This window comes from Spea bombifrons, chromosome 5 (assembly GCF_027358695.1).
Source record: "Spea bombifrons isolate aSpeBom1 chromosome 5, aSpeBom1.2.pri, whole genome shotgun sequence".
NCBI lineage: Eukaryota > Metazoa > Chordata > Amphibia > Anura > Pelobatidae > Spea > Spea bombifrons.
Window position 1 is genome coordinate 76,797,014 of NC_071091.1, and position 21,344 is coordinate 76,818,357.

Sequence of the window (21,344 nt, forward strand, 5' to 3'; positions counted from 1 at the left end):
TTTCATATAAACTTTGGTTGTTTATTCTGTCACTGTCTGGTGTTCCGTTACTACAAAGAAGAAGACAATTTATAAAACGTTATAATAATGTGAACAAAAATGGGCAGATGATTAACACCTTTTTTTTATCAAGTTGCTGGAATTCCCTTTCTCATCTGCCATCAAATTGTATGTTAATCTAATATAAAACAAATTTAACATAATTATTTCTCAAGTTACAGGACAAGAAGGAAACTCGCACAAATAGTTTCTAGGCACACGGAAGAAACACACTCTGGCGAAATGATGCTAAATTAACACAGAGCGTATCAAAGTAACATATCTAGTAGAACGTATTTTTTTTTTAAATCGAAATTGAAAAAGACATACCCTGAACACTGTGATACCAGATTTACATTACACATAATAAAGGTCACTCTGTAGGTCATCCAAAATAATTGAAATGACTACTGTTATTAAACCTGTCATTTTGAAGGAAATGTAAAAATGTGGTCCTCTTCACACCTGTTTTCGCACTGAAACCTTGCCAAGATGTCTTTGGCTTTCGTCCGACTGTTCAGCTGGATCGCCATGGAAACCTTTGAGTGCAATGGAGCGTAAACTCTTATCACTCCTTCAGGTACATCACAGTGCTGTAATACAATAGCAAAGCACAACTGTGATAACTAGCACGGGGACTGGTATAACTTAATCAGGTCTTCTCAATCATCGTGGATGCCATGTATTACATCACTTTACATTTTATTTACAGAACGCCAGAAGAACAATAATCTTATTTACATTTGGGAAAAAAATATCCATTTTGTTATTTTTTTTGCTAGATATGTTACATGCCTAGCCCACTATAAGCAGCTTCTCATATGTTTAGCGAGAACTTGACATGTGTGCATGTGATGCTGGTCAACAATCTACATCTGGGCATAAGTACTTACATTGTATACTTAAACTCCTAGTATTTCATTTCCTCCTATTTGTTCAGGTTACATATACAACTGACGTGCAAAATCCTGTTTATATTAGTTACTCAAATATTCTTTGGAATTTATTTAAGCCAGCTTTGGAAAAGTACTAGAAAAACTATTTTTTAGAATTTTTTTTTATTTTTTTTTACTATGCCTTTAAATTACTTTTCACATTTGATTATTCTTTCTTGTCCTTTTGTTGGTCAATGACATAATCTCATTAATTAAGTTATCCACAGCAGGGAATAGCTACATTATAAATGAGATCAAAGTAGGTTTAAATGTATTGTGTAAAGTACCTATGAATGAAAGAAGAGATTATCAGGTTGTAGGTTAAATGAGGCTGCCATCGTTCTACTTTGTAAAAAGTCTGTCTATCGGTGCTAAGAGAACAATAATAAAAAAAAGTTCATTGAAGTAACATGGCCTTTTCTGAATATCAGCCAACATTACCTCACGTCTTTCAGGTCTCTCTCTTTCCATTGTCTTCCTCTGTAACAGCTTCCTTACACTTTTATCGAAAATTAGCTGCTTTTTGTTATTACTCAAAGCTGCGTCATTCATTTTACGAACTTGAGAAATTAAAAAGGATGGAACCTAGGTCAACACAGGGAAAAAACCCCAAATAAAACACATTAGTGGAGGTCCTTCTACAACGTGTCTATCTTCTTCTGTATACTTGCCACCCAGCAATTTTAGCATAACATAAATTTTCAGTTGGTTACTACATGGGGTGCTAAAAGTAACTTATTAACAAAATAATCAATATTCATCAAGGTAAACTGATCTAGAAATACCATATTGACTTTAAAGTATTTGTCAAGCCACATATAGATAAGGGCTTCATGTAGTCCCAATATAAAATTATTTTTAAAATCTATTCATTTTTATAATTTTTGCCCTTTTCAAACTCGCTTTTCACTGGAAGAAATGTCCCACTTACAACAACCCTATTTTAATTACTTAAGTCTTAGGACAACAACCAAGTATCTAATAAGAAAATAATAGTGTTATAAAAATGGATTCAAGTTCAGTATAACTGTTATACAATAGGAAAATACCATGCAGTTAAACAGTTATATATATATATATATATATATATCAAAACACCAACGCTGAATTTTGTTTAGTTATATTGACATAATTAAAACATTGCTTGTTAACATTTAAAATGGCGGCCGTATCCTTTGCTTAGGTGGATTTGTTTTTAAATGTTGTCTTACCGTCCACAAGATGTCCTGGTACCTAATTAGAAGTCTAACAATATGAGCCGTGGAGGCAGCTGCCTTCATTTCCTCCTGGTTTGCACTTTTGCCCTTGTAGATAAAAAGGTTGGGTGCCATTATCATCGATACATTCCACAAACTCATCTTATTCTTCTCTTCATTGGATACCACCTTTTTCAGAAAGTGTAGCAATGCCTACAAGAAAATGCAAACTGCTTATTCCCATATTTCCATCTATAAAAATAAGGGATATGATGTATTCAGTTCAGGTTATTAAACACGTATCTAGCTCTTTAAAATGAAAGCTTACATAGGGGGAGTCTATAGTCTGTTGTGGAAGTGTATTAGGAAACCTGACAAGAAACAGATTCTCAATGAAAGACTTTTATTCAATGAAAATAGGGGATTTGCCTTTGTTTCTTTCTCAAAGAGGCACTAACTGATCTCAGTGTTCTGAATTACCACCCTCTTATCACAATTGTATATATTTAATATTTAAAGTTACTAAGTAAGACTAAGTCCTGATAAGTGGGCAGGTCCAGCCAACCCACAGAAGAAATTGCACAAGACATGTTGTTTATTTTCTAAATTCCTACAAATTAATATTGACATTCATATATAGGTTTTAGTGTTCTGAGCAGGACCTTCACTAAACCTTCGTACCATACCACAAAGGAGCAAGCAAACAGAATATACACAAAAAACAATGAACATATACATAATACACACCCAATGAGAACACAGGGGAAATATATCTCCCATATTCCTAAACTGAGTGAGGGGTCTCTCTAATTGGCAAGCGGTCCAAACTCCTAGTCCCACTGAGAATGCCTCTTGCACTAAGAATCTTGTGTTAGCAGCTCCAGTACAGGGATGGGTTGAAGGGGTTAATGAGAGCTAAGCACATCACTGAATGTGTGTTTTGTGCATTCTTTTATTTGCTGTGGAATGTCCCAACAAGAATCACCCAAATCTTTTGTAAAACAAGATAACAAAACAGACAAGTATACCATTGTTACACAAAGAATATGTTCCTATTTAAAACAAGAAGAACATGTTCTGATGATTAAGCTAACACTAGTTAGGGAAAAGTTGAGTGCCACATTATCTGATGACCTCATTGTCAAACATACCTGGTAGAAATCTCTCACTCTTGTAACAGATCTCATACTTCATATGTGGCAGGTTGTTCTATCTTTTGAAGGCCTTGGGCATTTAAAGACCTTTTTCATTTTTATAAAAAGTATAATTTTGGGGGGGCGTGGCCGGCCGAACTCCGAGATGGACGTGCAGTGAACCTGCTCCTCCACGGCGCCCTATAATTTGCACTGCTAAAGGCTACCTACCTCGATTTTTTGCTCGAAACTTGACTGCCGAGACGCCCGGCATGACTGGGGGCTCTCGCAAGTTGTCGAAGAGGAAGACAGTGCCAGCTATCTTCCAGAAGAAGACACCTGAGGCCGCGGCTCCCGCGCTTCCCATGATGGCGGCGTCGGGCCTACCCGAGGACGACGCTTCGGTTTCCTGCACTAAGCGAGATGTGGAGGAACTTAAAGATTTGGTCTTATCGGTCAAGAAGGACCTGATGGACCACATCCACGCCGAATTGCGCCAAATGACGCACGAAATCACAGCTATTGGTTCCCGCACGGATGTACTGGAGCGCACCCATACTGACCTGCGGCGGGGACAACACGTGCTGGAGACGGAGGTGGCTGCTCTTCGCCTCGAAATTGATGCGCTTCACGATGCCCAGGAGGACCTGGAGAATAGGTCCCGGAGGGCCAATTTTCGTATTCGGGGCGTTCCGGAGACGTACCAAGACGCCGATGAGGTGCTTCGCAGGATTCTCCTACAACTCTTGCCTGCTGTCCCGTCGTCAGACGTTGCCGTGGACAGGATTCATAGGGCGTTGCGGCCTAAACCCAAGGCGACTGACAATCCCAGGGACATTATCGTTAAACTACGCGACTACGCACTCAAGGAGGACATCATGAAGGCAGCTAGATCCGCACAGGTGCGTCTCGATAATGTTGAGCTCCAACTTTATGCGGATCTATCCGCCAGGACACTCCAGCGGCGCAAGGCCCTCCAGCCTGTTACGGCCCACCTGCGCTCCCACGATGTGCCGTATAGATGGCGATTCCCTTTCGCGCTCCAGGTCCTTAAGGAGGGTACCAGCTTTCTCCTTAGGTCCCCGTCGGAGGCCGTGGAGTTCATTCACGCTCTGGGTCTTCCCCCCCTCACATCGGGCCGCAAAAGAAGTCGCCAGGACCGTGGACCCACCCCGCCGGATGACTGGACGGACGTCCCGAGTTCCTCCCGAGCAGCTCCGTAGACTGGGATCTCTCCAGACTCCGGCCCTCGAGATGCCACATCGCACCGCTCCGGTTCTCCGGCTGACCTGCCTATCCTGGGCTCGACCACCTTGCCCACCTGGCTGTAGTGCACCACAATTCTGGCGCCGTCTCGCTCTTTGACTGCCCCCGCCGCAGACGGGCTCTCCAGCCTGCTCGTCGCTTCGTCCACTTCGGGGAGACCCGTCATGCATCAGGACTCACTACCAGCTTGGTATCCTTTGGGGTATTGGGGGGTTGCGGACTCCGCGGACTCCGTTTGCTGTGCTGTGGCGGGCAGCCCCTTCTGTGTCGCTACGCCTACTAGGATCCATCTGGGTGGCTTCGATATAGGGGTCTGATCCGGTATACCGTAGCTTATTGTTTCTTTTTCGGGATGTCGTGTTTTTTATTATTTACCGTTCTTATATTTTATGATTTTTCGGCATTTATCGGCATTTATTTTCGGCGTTCGTACATCTGTTTGTCTTCCTCGGGCACTCACCTACACTTCACAGCCTAGAGGTAGCATCACGTTATTGAGGGCCATGGAGGCCATTGAGGTTGAACGTGCTGCTAGGTCCCCTTTAAGACCGATGCTGGTCTTCACACAGTCTGGCGCCAAGCCTCTGCTACCGCCGTTGTCTCGGCGGGGGAGGTTGCTAGCCGGGTTGTTCTGTTATGTGCAGCCTTGCACAATATACCGTTATCTGTATCATGTTTTGTGCTGTATGCTCTCTGTTCTACTCTTTCTCTCTTTTTCTGCTTCTTTTGCTTCTCTCTTTTCCCCCCCTCTCCTTTTTTCTTTTTTTTTTTTTTTTTTTCTTTTTCTCGTCTCCAGGCGGCCTTTCTCAGCTTGCTCCCCACCGGGTTAAATGTCTGGTGACGTGAAGATTGTTTCCCACAACGTCAAGGGGCTCAACGCTCCCCAGAAGAGGAGACTGGCGATGTCCTACTACTACAAACTCCATGCCGACATTGTCCTCCTCCAGGAAACTCACCTACGCTCCTCTCACCTCCCCCAATACTGGGGTAAACGCTTTGGCACCCACTTTCATGCCACTCACCCCTCACAAAAGAAGAACGGAGTCAGCATTTTTCTCAACACGACACTTGGCTTTCAACTCCACTCGACCAAGAAGGATAAATGGGGCAGGTACCTCCTTGTCACGGGTCTCTTGCACAATAAACCGATAGCAATTCTTAACGTCTATGCACCTTCTCCTTCGGCGGCCTCTTTTTACTCCACCCTAGCAGACTCCCTGTTGCCTCTGAAAGATCATCAATTCTTTGTTGGGGGTGACTTCAATACGCTCTGGGATCTACACTTAGACAGACGGGGCCCTGCTCTGCTGGCCCATCCTCCACTCAATTCTAAACATCTCAAAGACTTTGCAACGACATCAGCTTTAGTTGACGTGTGGCGTCTCCTCCACCCGCGGGCGTTGGACTATACTTTTTTCTCACATCCTCACCAATCCTACTCGAGAATTGACTATCTGTTCGTGGCCCAGCATCAAGCTAATCTGGTCCGCTCCTCAAAGATTCATCCTATTATCTGGTCCGATCATGGAGCTGTTGAATGCATCTATCGCCTATTCGATTGACACCCGGGCCCCAAACACTGGAGAATGGACGAGTTTCTGCTTACGGATCCATCGGTGCTGGAGGAGATTTCGGGCGACCTGGATGAGTTTTTTTCGTTTAACGACACACCTGACATGGACCCGCTTTTGATTTGGCAGACGCATAAAGCGTATATTAGAGGTTCCTTTATCCGTATCAAAGCACGTCGCAAGAAGCTGCGCCAAGAGGCTATCACATCCCTTACCGATAAAGTGAGCGCTTTGGAAGCGAAGCACAAGGACTCCTTGGATGCTGCTGCGCTGCACGACCTGATCCAACTGAAGGGGGAATTGAACCTTCTCCTTAGTGATGCCGTATTGCACTCGCTGAATGCCACTAAACAGCGTTTCTTTGAAAAGGCCAATAAACCCGACACGATGCTGGCCAGGAGATTGCGCTCCCAGAGGAAGGCACAAAATATCACGAAGATTATTGACGCGAATGCCAAAAGCTGGGTCCACCCTCGCGATATAGCGGACCAATTTGCGTCTTTTTACCAAACCCTCTATGATGGCAAGAAGGCTCCCCTTACAGCCCAGGACCCGACTCATCTTCACGCTTTTCTGGACTCGGTATCCTTGCCCAGGCTCTCGTCGGCCCAGGTGGAGCAACTCGGCGAGCCCTTTAGCGAAGAGGAACTTCGTGACGCCATTGCCTCCCTCAAGGCATCTAAAGCCCCAGGGCCTGATGGCCTTCCAGGCTCTTATTATAAGAAATTCCAGCGTCAGTTATTGCCTCGTCTGCTCTCAATGTTCAACTTGTTCCTTACAGGAGTGCCCCCGACTCGAGAAATGCAAATGGCCAAAATCATCGTTATACACAAGGAGGGGAAGGACCCCGCTAGCTGTAGTAGCTATCGCCCCATATCCCTCATCAACGCGGATATTAAGCTGTATGCAAAGATGTTGGCGACCCGCTTGGGGACTGTCCTCCCCTCCTTGGTGCATCCGGATCAGGTGGGATTTGTTCCCAATAGGGAGGCTCCTGACAATATACGCCGAACGGTAGATCTCATTGACGTTGCCAGAATCACCAGCCAAGAATCCCTGTTGTTGGCTTTGGACGCCGAGAAAGCCTTTGACAGGGTCGACTGGAGGTATATGTGGGAGGTTTTACGGAAGTTTGGCTTTACTGAAGGCTTCCTGAGAGGTGTTCGTACGCTCTATGACCAACCTTCCGCCACGATAGCCCTGATGGGCTGTGAATCTTCCTCTATTAACATCAAGAACGGTACCCGTCAGGGGTGCCCTTTATCCCCGCTCCTGTTTGCACTCTGCATTGAACCCCTGGCAGCGGCTATCCGACAACACCCAGATATCACGGGGATCGTGGTCCGGGACACTCAGTACAAGTTGAGCCTTTTTGCTGACGACGTTTTGCTTACGCTTACCAATCCTGTGGTTTCCCTTCCTAACTTATATGGCACTCTTCGGGAGTTTTCACGGATCTCCGGCTATAAAATCAATGAGGCCAAGTGTGAGGCACTTAATGTCAACTGGACGGATCCAATCCGCTCTTCTATTGCGACTTCATTTAAATTCGCTTGGCAATCCTCCAGGTTGCAGTATCTGGGTGTCTACCTCACCAATGACTTTCACTCCCTGTACAGGACCAATTATCCTCCGCTCCTCGCAGCCCTTCGGAAAGAGCTTAAACGTTGGTCCCAATACCCTATCTCGTGGTTGGGTCGTATCTATGCGGTAAAAATGACTCTCTTGCCCCGTCTCCTTTACCTTTTCCGTGCTCTTCCAGTGCCAGTTCGAAGGGACGAGATTGACTCTTTTCAAGCATCTGTATTCCGCTACATATGGGGTTCCAGGCGATCGAGGATCCACAGATACACTATGTATAAAGCAAAACGCTCTGGAGGCCTGGCGGTTCCCAATTTCTACCTGTACTACCTGGCGGCCAGGATGTCCCAACTGGAAGCCTGGTCCCTCCCCCCAGGTACTCTCCCCTGGATCGACGTGGAACGCGGATTTCTGCCCTGCACAGACCTTCATGTGGTCCCCTGGCTGGACCCTCTGGTTCTCCCGGGGGCTCCCACTTTACCGGCGATCACCACTACTCTCACCGTTTGGCGCAAATGGAGACGTAAATTATCCCTCATGGGCTCTGTATCCCAGATGTCGCCCTTGTTGCAAAATCCCCTCTTTCAAGATGGTGTCCAAGCCTCTAAATTCAGGTGGTGGCAAGATGCGGATTTGTTCAGGCTTGGGGCATTGGCTAAAGGCAATGCGGTGCTCTCCTTTCACGCGCTCCAGGAGACTTACGGTGTCCCCGGCTCGGAACTGTTTCGCTACTTACAGTTGCGCCATTTTGCCCAGTCACTGCTTCGTGCTGGGGATCTATCGGCCCTCACGACCTTCGAACAGCGTTTTCTACTCCGCAAACGCCTCCGCGGTTCTATATCGGTTCACTACGCTCACTTTGTGTCTGTGCTCTTTCCTCAGCCGCCGGCCTACAGATCTTTATGGCATAGAGAACTCCAGGAGGAAATCCCCGACGTATCGTGGGATGAGGCTGCGGAACGTATCCATACACTCACTGCCAACACGGTCATCCGTGAAAGGTCTTACAAAGTTGTGGCCCACTGGTATCTATCGCCTGTGAGGCTCTCGCGCATGGCCCAGGGGAGTGCCGGCGCCTGCTTTAGGAATTGCGGGGAACCTGGTACCTACCTCCACGCCTGGTGGGCGTGTGACCACCTTCGCCCAATTTGGTCCTCCTGCTTTGACATGTTGTCGCGGGCGCTTGGCATTACCATCATGCCATCCCCTGAACTTGCACTGTTGCTCGTGGACACAACGGACTCTCTGTCCCCCACCGCTTCCCGCCTTATTCACCGTGTATGTGCGGCGGTGAAACAAGCAATCGCCCGACACTGGAAGGGTCCTCCCCCCACGCAGAGAGAAATCACAGCTAACATCTGGCATATCTTCACTATGGAAAAACTGACGGCTGCCCTGCGTGATGAAGTGCCAAAATTCGAGGCGATTTGGGACCCTTGGATATCTACTTTCATGGATCCTGTTAGGGTTCGTTCCGTTCTGCGCCTCTAGGTTCCTGGAGACCTTCCTTTTTTTTTTTTTTTTTTCTCTCCCTTCTTTCCTTCCTACTCCCTCTTCTCTCTTTTTCTTCCTTCTCTGTCTCTCCCCTCTCGTTCAGGAGTGGTTTCTTGCCACTTCTGAGTAAAAATAGAAAACCGCTTTGTTGTCGCCATATTGTTTCCATGGTCGGCCGCACATTCGTATGGTTGGGCCTTCCTGGTCCATCTCTATGTCTCTGACATGTTACGCTATACTCGGTGCTTCTTGTTATACACCCTCTATGAGCGTTGACTTTACTAGTGCATTCCATGTATGTTTTTGTCCTTGGGCTCGTACTGTCCCTGTTTATTGACAGTGCGGCCGTTGACCTTTATGTCATATGTTTCTGCTTGGTGAACATTGCTAATAAAAAGATTTAAACAAAAAGTATAATTTTGCCTTTTTTCATATTTTTCAACAAAGAAAAATGCACACACAATACTGTTATTATTGGAGAAATATTATTTACATTAATACATTATGGAGTTGCACTGACTTCTGTAAATTAGCTTATTGGAAACACTATTAGGTAGTGAACTCTTGATTTATCAGGTTTCTAATTATTTATGTGTTAGTGTGTGTGTGTATTTATGCATTTGTTTGTGTGTGTATTTATTTGGTGTTTAATATCGGACTATAAAGCCCACAACTTACTTTAAAAAGGAGTCAGTCATCACCAATTGTTTCTTAAACATATACATGTGTTCTGCATGGTATGTGATTTCCTTTACAGTTCAACAAGAAGTAAATTAGAAAAACAATCTAGAGATTGTTTTGTATAAGAATAATTTGTGATCTTACTTTGCATGCTATAAAGGAATTGAGTTCAGATTTTTGCTCAAGTGGCTCTATTCCAACTGGCTTGAATATTTTTCAGGTTTCTGTTAAGAACTCCAGTTTTATAGAGCTCTTGGGGTTCTGAGTCTATATGTCTTAACAGAAAAAGTCCAATGCAGAGAAAGAAAGCGGGTATTTATTTAGTTGACAATTCCCATGGTGACACATTTTCCTCTGTAAATGCCTATTATACCATACATGGGGCCAAACCTGGCTATTCTTGCAGCTGCTTGCGTTTAATATAATTCAGGTTTCACATTTTAAATTGTCAATTTTATAAAAATATATTTTCCCTCTCTAATGACTGTAAACAGCCCAGAACAAGTTATCAATTTCAATATGTATCCAAATGTATATTTGGACAGCTGTAAATATTGGGTTCATGATATACTATATATTCATCAAATAAATGATAAAATAAGGATTACCAATAGACATATCAAATTTGAAAACACTACATTGAATAATGAGAAAACCACAGCCACAGAAACTGAAGCTGGAGTTAATGGTAAGAGGGTGTATGTGATTTCCAGGTCATCATAAGAGTAATCTACCGAGACTAACAACTTGGTATGAAATCATAGTGTTCATACCACGCACAGGGAGCTCCAATATCTATATACATTTTCACATCTGGTTTGGATTGTTTTACCAGGAAGTGTGTGGATAGGTAAACAGATGTGAAGTAAATGTAAGTACATAAGGTTTTGAACATTATATATAACTAATTATAGTGTACATGCTGCTAGGTTGGGCACACTTATTAGAGAGAGCACATATGTAGAAAGAAAAACATAGTCTACAGCTAACAAACAATCACACAAGATCCCATTAGGGGATTAAGCTCAATGTGCCGATTACAAAGGAGATCACTGATCTCCCCATCTGGACCAACTGGAGGACTGGTCTTTATTAGGTGGGGCACCAGGATATGACATCATCTCCCAGTGCCCAGCATTAACGATGGTGGCCATATTTGGGTGGTTAGGTGCACTGGCCTAGGGAAGCACAGAAGAAGCTTAATTTTATATAAAAAACAGAAATAGCAATAATTGTAATAAATAACAATAACCTCATTGCGCAGGAAGCCCATAAATATGTTTCAGTAACTACTTTTAGTTTGGTTTAATTATGAAGTGATGTGTACAAAGTCACATTAAGTATTAACTAATAATATTCTAATCATATTTAGGAAAAGGTATGAATATTTTGAAGTGTGTGTGCTAAAGGCTTAGTATTTTTTTCTATATCTAGTAATAGGAATAACATCTGATTTATCGAAATACCTGACTCTACATCATCATGCTATTTCTTTGCAGTCAATTTAAATACCCAGCCTTTGTGCGCCTACTAGATCACTATAATAAAGAACATTTAGAAATAAACAAATATTTCAGCAATTGAATACTGTGTTAGTACTTATTGTCTGTTAAGAAAAGGTTCTAAAGTATCACAATAAATTATATTTTTTTAAGAGATTTCATATTTGTCAGTGTTGTCCAAGTTAATACAATGCTCTCAAACCCCTGCTGAATTATTGTTATATGTAATGTGTCAATTATATTATTTGAAAATCCTTTTCCTGAAAAACTTATATTTGCATGAAAATGTCAAGCTTAGTTCTAGGAGGCAAGGGACAAAAATATGTAGTGAAACTGTATCTGATTTCATTTACCTTGGCAATATCTCTGTTGGCATCTGGCAGTAACATGATTAATAGATGAAGAGCCTGTAGCTGCAATTTGATCTTGGAGATTTCTACAAAAATGAAAATAACTCAAATAAGAATTCTTATATGAAACTCAGGAACATGATTAGTTGCCGAGAGAAGTCTTGCAGGAATACTGGACCCACAAAAATAATTTTAAATAAATCAGCCCAGAGTTGAAAGATTGTGCTGTCATAACCCTTTGTTCACCATTGCTCACTGTCAACTGTGTTGACATAAATTCCACCCCCCGAAAAAATCATTCAAAAACGGGCATTATTCCTACCAGCTCAAGTGTGAAATGGACAAACATTGAGTTCTCAGAGAATTGATATCTGCTCTTTTTTTCAATATGAGTGAGACAGCCATCACAGATAAAGATGCCAAAACCATGCATAATCTGACCTACTGGAATTGTTTCTGAAAAATCTCCATTTGCATCCCAGTAGAAGCTAATTTTACTGTTTATTATTTGACACTGAAACTGAAATTATGGATAAATTGCGATTATACATACTATATGGACAAAAGTATTGGGACATATGACCATTACAAAAAACAGGTACTTTTATGACATCGCATTCTAAATACATAGACATTAATATGCAGTAGGTCCCCCTATAACAGCTTCCACACGATTTTGGAAAGCCTTTTTTTTAAGTGACACTTAATTATTAGGGATTTTGAAATTTACGTAGCGACTACATTATTACAGCATATGTTGTGCCTTACCCTTAAAACTATAAGGCTTGACAGGTTCTGTCCAACCGGACACTGTAGTACAGGCAGATAAAATTCTGTAGAGTTTACTAAACCGTAATAGCGGTGAATGCCAATTTGGAGTATTTTTTTACTCTCTTATAGGATTAATTCAAACAGGGGCCTCTTCAGGTTTTCATATCACTAGATTTTTATGAATGCAAAGTACTTATTGGATGGTGACATAACCAATTATTACGGTTAGGCAGCATGTCATTACAAATCTTCTACTCGGCTGCTAAGGGGATTCAATACTTCCAGCTGTACTAAAGTGGCTGTCTTAGAGTAATAATAAGTCCCTTTTAAATGGCACATGAAAAGATTATTATCATTATCTTGACAGATTATGTAATTCTAACATTTACCAATGGAAATAAGTGATTAATTCTTGATGTACATCAGGCATGTCCAAACTTTTTTCGAAGAGTGCCAGATTTGATGAAGTGAACATGTGCGAGGGCCGACCATTTTGCCTGACATTTTCTGAACCATTAAAATGAAATGCAAATTAACTATTTTATGCAAAGTTAATTGAAAACGGCATACCACATCTATCCCTTTCTCACTCTCCTTTTTCAGCAACCGCTCGGCACCCCTTGGGCCCCACTGACTGGCAGAACTCCAGGGCCCGGTCGCAGTCGCGACCCCGGTAGTTCCGCCACTGCCTACAATTTCTTCATCAGATGCCCTTGTGGCTGTGTGTGCCGGCGCAGGGAGAAGGAAAGCCCAAATCTAGCGACGTCCGAGATCGCAAGATTTGGGCTTTCCTTCTCCCTGCGCCGGCACACACAGCCACAAGGGCATCTGATGAAGAAATTGTGTAGGGGAGGGCAGGGGCGTACCTAGAGTATTTGGCACCCGGGGCGGATCCTGTATGTGGCACCCCCCCACACACACTTTAAAACTACCTGGCCGAAACTGAATATGACCCCCCACACACACCATAAAAAAAATCTAACACTTTTATTTAAAGTAAGTAACACACCAAAATAGGACAAAACAATTAAATAACAATATATATATATATATATAATTGTTAACAGCAATCACATTCCTATCATGCCCAGGCATACCCAGATTCCAGGAGGCACTCGCAGACTTGGCATGATAGGAGTATGATTGCCTTATCTACCCCTTCTCGCTCCCTTCTGCCCTATCTACCCCTTCTCACTCCCTTCTCCCTATCTACCCCTCCTAACTATCTACCCTCTCCCTCTTTGAAGTTCACTTACCTTTCAGGAGTCCTGCGGTGGGGGTGCAAGGCCTCTGTCTCCCAGCTCTGCCACTGTATGGAACAGTATAGAGTGATGGGAGTTATGATGTACTTTAGAGCATAATTATATAATGAAAAATACATTGGAAATGGTACAGCATAACACCCATCACTCTCACACATTTACCAATCCACACATACCAATCCACACGCATACCAATCCACACATACACCAATCCACACACATACACCAATCCACACACATACACCAATCCACACACATACACCAATCCACACACACATACCAATCCACACACACATACCAATCCACACACACACACCAATCCACACACATACCAATCCACACACATACACCAATCCACACATATACCAATCCACACGCATACCAATCCACACGCATACCAATCCACACGCATACCAATCCACACGCATACCAATCCACACACACACCAATCCACACACATACACCAATCCACACATATACACCAATCCACACGCATACCAATCCACACACACACCAATCCACACACATACACCAATCCACACACATACACCAATCCACACACACATACCAATCCACACACACATACCAATCCACACACATACACCAATCCACACACATACACCAATCCACACACATACACCAATCCACACACACACCAATCCACACACATACCAATCCACACACATACACCAATCCACACACACACACCAATCCACACACATACACCAATCCACACATACCAATCCACACATACCAATCCACACACATACACCAATCCACACACATACACCAATCCACACACATACACCAATCCACACACACATACCAATCCACACACATACCAATCCACACGCATACCAATCCACACACACACACCAATCCACACATATACTAATCCACACACATACACCAATCCACACACACCAATCCACACATACCAATCCACACACATACACCAATCCACACACATACACCAATCCACACACATACACCAATCCACACACACATACCAATCCACACACATACCAATCCACACACATACCAATCCACACACATACCAATCCACACATATACCAATCCACACACATACCAATCCACACACATACCAATCCACACACATACCAATCCACACACATACCAATCCACACATATACACTAATCCACACATATATACCAATCCACACATATATACCAATCCACACATATATACCAATCCACACATACCAATCCACACACATACCAATCCACACACATACCAATCCACACACATACCAATCCACACATATACACTAATCCACACATATACACCAATCCACACACATACACCAATCCACACACATACACCAATCCACACACATACGCCAATCCACTCTCACTGTATGCTTTCCTACCTTTCCTCTTTTCTCCTTACAGCTCCTTTTCCTGCTCTTCGCTCCTCTTCTTCTTCAGTTCTTCTGTCTTCTTCCGAGGGCACGGGGTTCAGAGGGCACGGACAGCGGTGGGCGCGGCTTCAGTGTTGTGCGCCGGGATCTGACAACAAACCCCGGCGCACAACAGCTGTTGCCGCGCGGATCGCAAGGGAGCAGTATCGGAGGTCTTTACCGGACATCCGGCTCCCTTGAGTGATTTTAAGCCGGATGTCCGGTAAATACCTCCGATACTGCTCCCTTGCGATCCGCGCGGCAACAGCTGTTGTGCGCCGGGGTTTGTTGTCAGATCCCGGCGCACAACACTGAAGCCGCGCCCACCGCTGTGTGGCTGTGTGTGCCGGCGCAGGGAGAAGGAAAGCCCAGATCTCGCGCTTTCCTTCTCCCTGCGCCTGCTGATGACGCCAAGTCCCGTGGCTCACTTGGGGGCCGCATCAGTCCGGAACGCGGGCCGCAATTGGCCCGCGGGCCGGACTTTGGACATGCCTGATGTACATGAATCACATTATTATTTTATGTTATTATTGGCTAGACCTGTGTATAATATATATATATATATATATATATATAAACACACATACATACATACATATACATTTTAAATACTTAAAACCCAGTGAGTAGCAGGGTAATCTTAGTACTTGGTTGGCATTACAGCTTAGAGCAGATTTTAGTACATATTCAGACATTATAATAAGAGCTACAAGGTTTCTGAAGAGCTTACAATCTAAAAACCATACAATACACAATATTATACAAAACATGCTATCTGTAAAGCCGATATATGTACTCACTTTCTGCCAAAGCGATAAAGGCTGGGAGGTACTCCATTGTAAACAGAGGCGTGGGCAACTCTCTGATAAACATCTTGAGAAGACCGGCAGCATCATTACTGCGCACTTTATTCCAGTCAAATGTATTGTCATAAAATTTTAATTCAAGTTCCTCTCGTAGGCTCTGGAAAACAATAAAGTGAAGCAGATTTTAAATACGGAAAACTCTAAAAACGTGATTTTGAGTTCCCATAGCATAGATCAGGGGTTCTCAAACTGCGGCCCTCCAGCTGCTGCAGGACTACATCTCCCATAATGCTCCTTCAGCTAAGGGGCTGGCTGAGGAGTATGGGAGATGTAGTCCTGCAGCAGCTGGAGGGCCGCAGTTTGAGAACCCCTGGCATAGATGGTGCAACGTCTTCTAGTACCTTGTGTAACTAACACAAATCAATCTGAGAGTTTGTGGTTCCGGTGATTTTTCATTAATAAATACTGGGAGTAGCCAAGGAGACAACTGAAGACGCTGAATAGCCACACACACAACGTGTTAGGGCTCAGGAAAATGGAAATGGCTAATATCTACTTTAATTATATCATAGCTGAGACGTCCATTTAAATTATTATGGCATCCCTTACAGCTCTGGCTTGGTGAATGCTGCAGGGAGGATCTAATGAGACCTCTTGTGCGCATGCATGGAAAATGATCCCCTTGATTATGCAATTGCATAACAAAGCAGAAGATTGTTACTTTGACCAAGATGTGGCAGATCGGAACATGAGTTTGAACATTCACGATCAGTACATTGGAGGAGGAGTGTGCATCAACTGTACTCAATTCACAGCCGGGCTTAATTGTGAGACCTGTATTGATGGCTACTACCGGCCACACAAGGTATGAAGATGTAAAGTAATCCTCAACTAGTTAAAGAAAGCCATGCTGACCCATACTTAATATCTAGGACAGTATTTGTCAAGAAACCCAATGTAATCTTAAAATGAATAAGGTCCTCATATATGTTATCTATTAAACTATACTATGTATATATCTATGTATCTATCTACTTATCTATGTTATTGAAAATACAGGTTTAGAATATTCAGAATATCTACTAAATATACGTTTTTGTCCTTAACAGGTGTCTCCCTACTCAGATGCCCCTTGTTATCCTTGTGAATGTGACCCCTTTGGATCTATGAGTTCTGTTTGTATTGTGGATGATAATCATGCCAACGTAAACCAAGGTGTGTGAATTTCCTATAAAACATATTATTATTTCCCCTACTTTTTGAGTGCTGTCCCCTGCTCCCAAAGCCTTTGTTAATTGTTATGTCAAACTACCAGGCCTCATTAACGGCTCCATATATACAGAGTTTCAGACTGGTAAACGTTTAAGGGAAAGACATACAAAAATACAGTTTAAGTGTGCTAAACCGCTAATTGATAAACCCTACAAATCAGAAGGTCTGTATTTGTACCATGATCAACCCATGCTCCCCCCCAAAAAAAAAACCCGGTGCCCAAGGGCATAGGTATAAAACAGGCAGGTCAGAAAAGCTGGCAGAGTCTAAAAAGAGGTAACATTGTCAATATATGATCTGTAATCTCATGTCCTTATTTGCTCGGGTTAAGTTTATATATTAAATGTATGTTAAAGGTGTCTTCCCGGGTCAGTGTCAATGCAAAGAAGGCTTCACAGGGACAAAATGTGACCAATGCGCGTTTGGATACAAGGAGTACCCAAACTGTGTGAAGTGTAACTGCAGTCTGGTGGGCAGCATAAATGAGGACCCTTGTGCTGATCAATGTATATGTAAGGTGAGTAATGCCATGTATGTGGCTGATAACTCATAGATTATATTTTGTTGTTTTGTTATTTAATTATAACATCACTAAAAGAAGAACAGCGCATAGACTGGTTAGTGTAAGGAGGTTGTGTATAAAGAAGTAACATAGAGCAAGGTAATAAATGTGCTGCAGTCACCGTAGCAACTGAGAATTTCATTTCCTAGTCATAGAAAAACACAGCAAATGGAGAGATATAACTTGCCCTAGTCCTTTTCTTTTTTTTTTTTTATTTTTTTTTTTTTATTTATTTTTTTTTTTTAAGTACATACAGATTTTACATAAATACATAAATAGGTAAAACATAAATAAGACATACATATTATACATAATCATAATACATTATGTTTATATAATTCCTTGTTTCAGCTCTAGTTAGTTTTGTAGTTTAAGAGCGTATTATGTAAATCAAACTTTCAACTGTAAATCTTACAAAGGCCTACAGCCTTTAATATGTAGATCGTTATAAATTGATGATTTAAATACTTCTAACGCTCAGTTATTATATTAACTAGTTTAGATTATACTATTACTGAAAGTCAAGAATTAAATAAACATTAGGTAATTAAGAACATTCTTTCGTCATTCATACAGGTATCGTTTATATGTTTATAAAAGGATAAATATAATTGGTTTTAACTAATTACGTAAAATTGCTATGGAAGGTGCACATGTAATCCATGGTAACCATATCTCCAAATATTTCTTTCCATTTCCTGTACTCCTATAATATCCTTCTTCCATTTGACATTGGAATTGGATTTGTGTATAAACTTCTTCCCATAAGATTTTTCCTGGTTTCTTCCAATTCCTAGCTATAACCTTTTTGCATCCTAGTACTAATTGGAGTATTAGGATTTTCTGCATTTTTTGTAAATTGGTTAAACCTATATGGAATAGAAAGATTTGGGGGGATGGTGTTATGTCGAGATTTAATAGTTGCTTTATAACCTTAAATAAAATGTCGACGATTTTGGCTACCTCTCTACATTCCCACCACATATGGTACATAGTACCATCTTTTTCCTCGCATCTCCAACAGAGTTTAGTAGTATTTTTATTAAATTTGGAGATCAGCATAGGAGTCCTATACCACCTGTGAACAATTTTGTAGTATAATTCATGCATATCAAGGCAATGTGAGATTTTCTTAATTTCGTTATATGCTCGTAGCCAATCCTCTAATGAATATAATTCTCCTGTATCATTTTCCCACTTTTCCTTATTGGGTAGAGACACTTCTGTTTCTAAATTTTCTTTCAATGTCTTGACTTTACGGATCAAACGTGATTTATAATGTTTATTTAAAAAATTTTCAAGTTGTGGAGAGCGAGTTATTCCGACTAATTGAAGGAAGTTTTTTATTCTTAAATAATTGAAAAATTCCTTATTTGGAATTCCCCATTTCTCTTTCATAGAAGTCCAAGTTAGAAAATTATCTGTATTATAGAGGTCTGATATATATTTTATATTACTCTGTATCCAATTACTTATGTTTAAATCTCTAATATGATTACTTAAAACTTCTATAGGAGCTGAAAATTGTACTCCTTTTTTAATTTTCGTATTTTTCTTCCATTTATCTAGAGAAATTAATAAATCGTTAACCACTGTATTCTCACTTTTGATATTCTTGGTTATATCATGATTTATCCAAATCAAATCAAAGAGATTTATAAGATTAATATTGTCCGTTTCAATACTGAACCAAGATTTTCCTTCATCGTTAGATCTATCCCATAAAAGGAAGTGGGTAAACATACAGGTTTCATGCAATTCCTTAATATTAGGAAAGGAAAGACCACCCTTTTGTGTTGTTCTAGCTACTCTTGTATATGATATTCTTGGAGGTTTGTTTTGCCAAATAAATTTATTTATTAATTTTTGTATTTGTGTAAGAATAGAATAAGGGGCTCTTAAAGGAATTGCTCTTAATATATACAGTATTTTAGGGATATAGTATGCATTAATAGTGTTTAAACGTCCTAACCATGAGATTTCAAGTCCGTGCCACTCCAATAATTTTTTTCTCATCTTTTTAATTAATATTTGATAATTATCTCTAACCATTTCTTTCAAATTATAATTTAATTGTATACCTAGGTATTCAAGAGACTTTTTACTCCAATCTACATTTATAAATGTTTTTAATTTTTTAATTTGTTCATCTGTTTGATATATTGAAATAATTTGAGTTTTATCAATATTTAATTTATAATTAGAGTGGCTACTATAGTCTTTGATCTTTTCTAACACATATTTAATTGATTTCTCAGGGTAAGGAAGTGTTAAAATGATATCATCGGCAAATAGTGTCAACTTATATTGATTGTTACCTATGTTTATTCCTTTTATTTCGTGTGAATTTCTAATTGCCTGGGCTAGTGGTTCGATAGTTAAAATATAAAGAAGTGGGGATAATGGGCAACCCTGTCTCGTACCATTTCTAATTTTAAAACTATTAGAAGTAAACATAGGTCCCATAATCGTTGCAGAAGGATTATTATATAAGGCTAAGATATTTCTCCTAAATTGTCCTGGAATACCGAAGATTTCTAATGTTTCCGCCAAGAATGTCCAATCCACCCTATCAAATGCCTTTTCTGCATCTAATGCTATAAAGGCTGTATGTGTATGACTTTTGTTAATTATATCCATAAGATTAATTATTTTACGTGTATTGTCTGTTATAGATCTATCTTTTATAAATCCAGTTTGATCTGGGTGGATAATAGTTGGGAGAAACAATTTTAGTCTCTCGGCTAAAATCTTTGAGTATATCTTAATATCAATATTTATCAGTGAAATTGGTCTGTAATTAGGGACATAATTTGGATCTTTGTTAGGTTTTAATATTGGACATATTGATACTTGCAGCATTTCGGGTGGGATATCAGTGCCTTCTGTAATTTCTTTAAATGATTTATACAATAAAGGAGCTATAATTTCCTTAAACATTAGGTAGAATGTTGCCGTGAAGCCATCAGGGCCTGGGGCTTTGTTCTTCTCCAAGTTTTCTATTCCCTTATTGATCTCTTCCATTTTTATTGGGGCGTTTAATGTTTCTATAGCTTCTTCATCTAGCTTTGGTAGATTAAGGGATCTAAGGTATTCCCTAATATTATTTTGTGATTTAGGAAGATCGTTTAAATTGTAAAGGGATTTATAATATTTTTCGAAGCATTGAGCTATTTGGGAAGGATTTAAATATATCTCGTTATCTACTATAATTTTTTTAATAGCTCGTTTACTATGTGCATACTTTAATTTATTAGTTAAGTACTTCCCCACCCGATTGTTTCCATAGTACCAATTTTGTTTATTTTTTAGGAGAGCCTTATTAATTTTATCTTGTAATTTATTATTTATTTCTGATCTTAATAGGTTAACTTCTGTTGTAATTAAAGTGTTTGGATTTTCTTTATTTAATTTCTCCTTAATGGCTAAATTGATATATAAATCGGTAAGACTTTGACCACTTTTTTTTTTTAAATAAGCATTTGTATTTATTAAACAGCCT

At 40.9% G+C, this 21,344-nt stretch overlaps 2 protein-coding genes and 1 long non-coding RNA gene across 3 annotated transcripts in view; 1 reads left to right on the forward strand and 2 right to left on the reverse strand.

The window, feature by feature from the left end:
- LOC128496354 (uncharacterized) lies at nucleotides 1–696 on the reverse strand. The gene is made up of 2 exons (XR_008354228.1): nucleotides 505–696; nucleotides 1–50 (listed from the first exon to the last, which is right to left on the reverse strand). It is a non-coding gene; the product is annotated as an uncharacterized LOC128496354 (long non-coding RNA).
- Nucleotides 697–1,336: 640 nt separating this feature from the next.
- On the reverse strand, nucleotides 1,337–16,672 carry LOC128497706 (rho GTPase-activating protein 28-like). The gene is made up of 6 exons (XM_053467867.1): nucleotides 16,565–16,672; nucleotides 16,003–16,165; nucleotides 11,752–11,834; nucleotides 2,186–2,383; nucleotides 1,416–1,559; nucleotides 1,337–1,345 (listed from the first exon to the last, which is right to left on the reverse strand). Exons 1-6 carry the CDS (start codon nucleotides 16,670–16,672, stop codon nucleotides 1,337–1,339), a joined length of 705 nt encoding a protein of 234 aa, XP_053323842.1.
- A 9-nt stretch (nucleotides 16,673–16,681) lies between these two features.
- The window catches only part of LOC128497707 (laminin subunit alpha-1-like), a 52,782-nt gene continuing 48,119 nt past the window's right edge, over nucleotides 16,682–21,344 (forward strand). Inside the window, 3 exon segments of the mRNA XM_053467868.1 lie at nucleotides 16,682–16,873; nucleotides 17,118–17,223; nucleotides 17,637–17,797. Of these exon segments, the coding sequence (XP_053323843.1) occupies nucleotides 16,682–16,873; nucleotides 17,118–17,223; nucleotides 17,637–17,797 (459 nt within the window).

Coding starts and splice junctions, on each gene's coding strand:
- LOC128497706 (XM_053467867.1), bottom strand. CDS start 16,672: ATGCGCACAAGAGGTCTCATTAGATCCTCCCTGCAGCATTCACCAAGC. Junction 16,166..16,564: donor TCAGCTATGATATAATTAAA/GTAGATATTAGC, acceptor ATTGTTTTCCAG/AGCCTACGAGAGGAACTTGA. Junction 11,835..16,002: donor CTTTATCGCTTTGGCAGAAA/GTGAGTACATAT, acceptor TCATTTTTGTAG/AAATCTCCAAGATCAAATTG.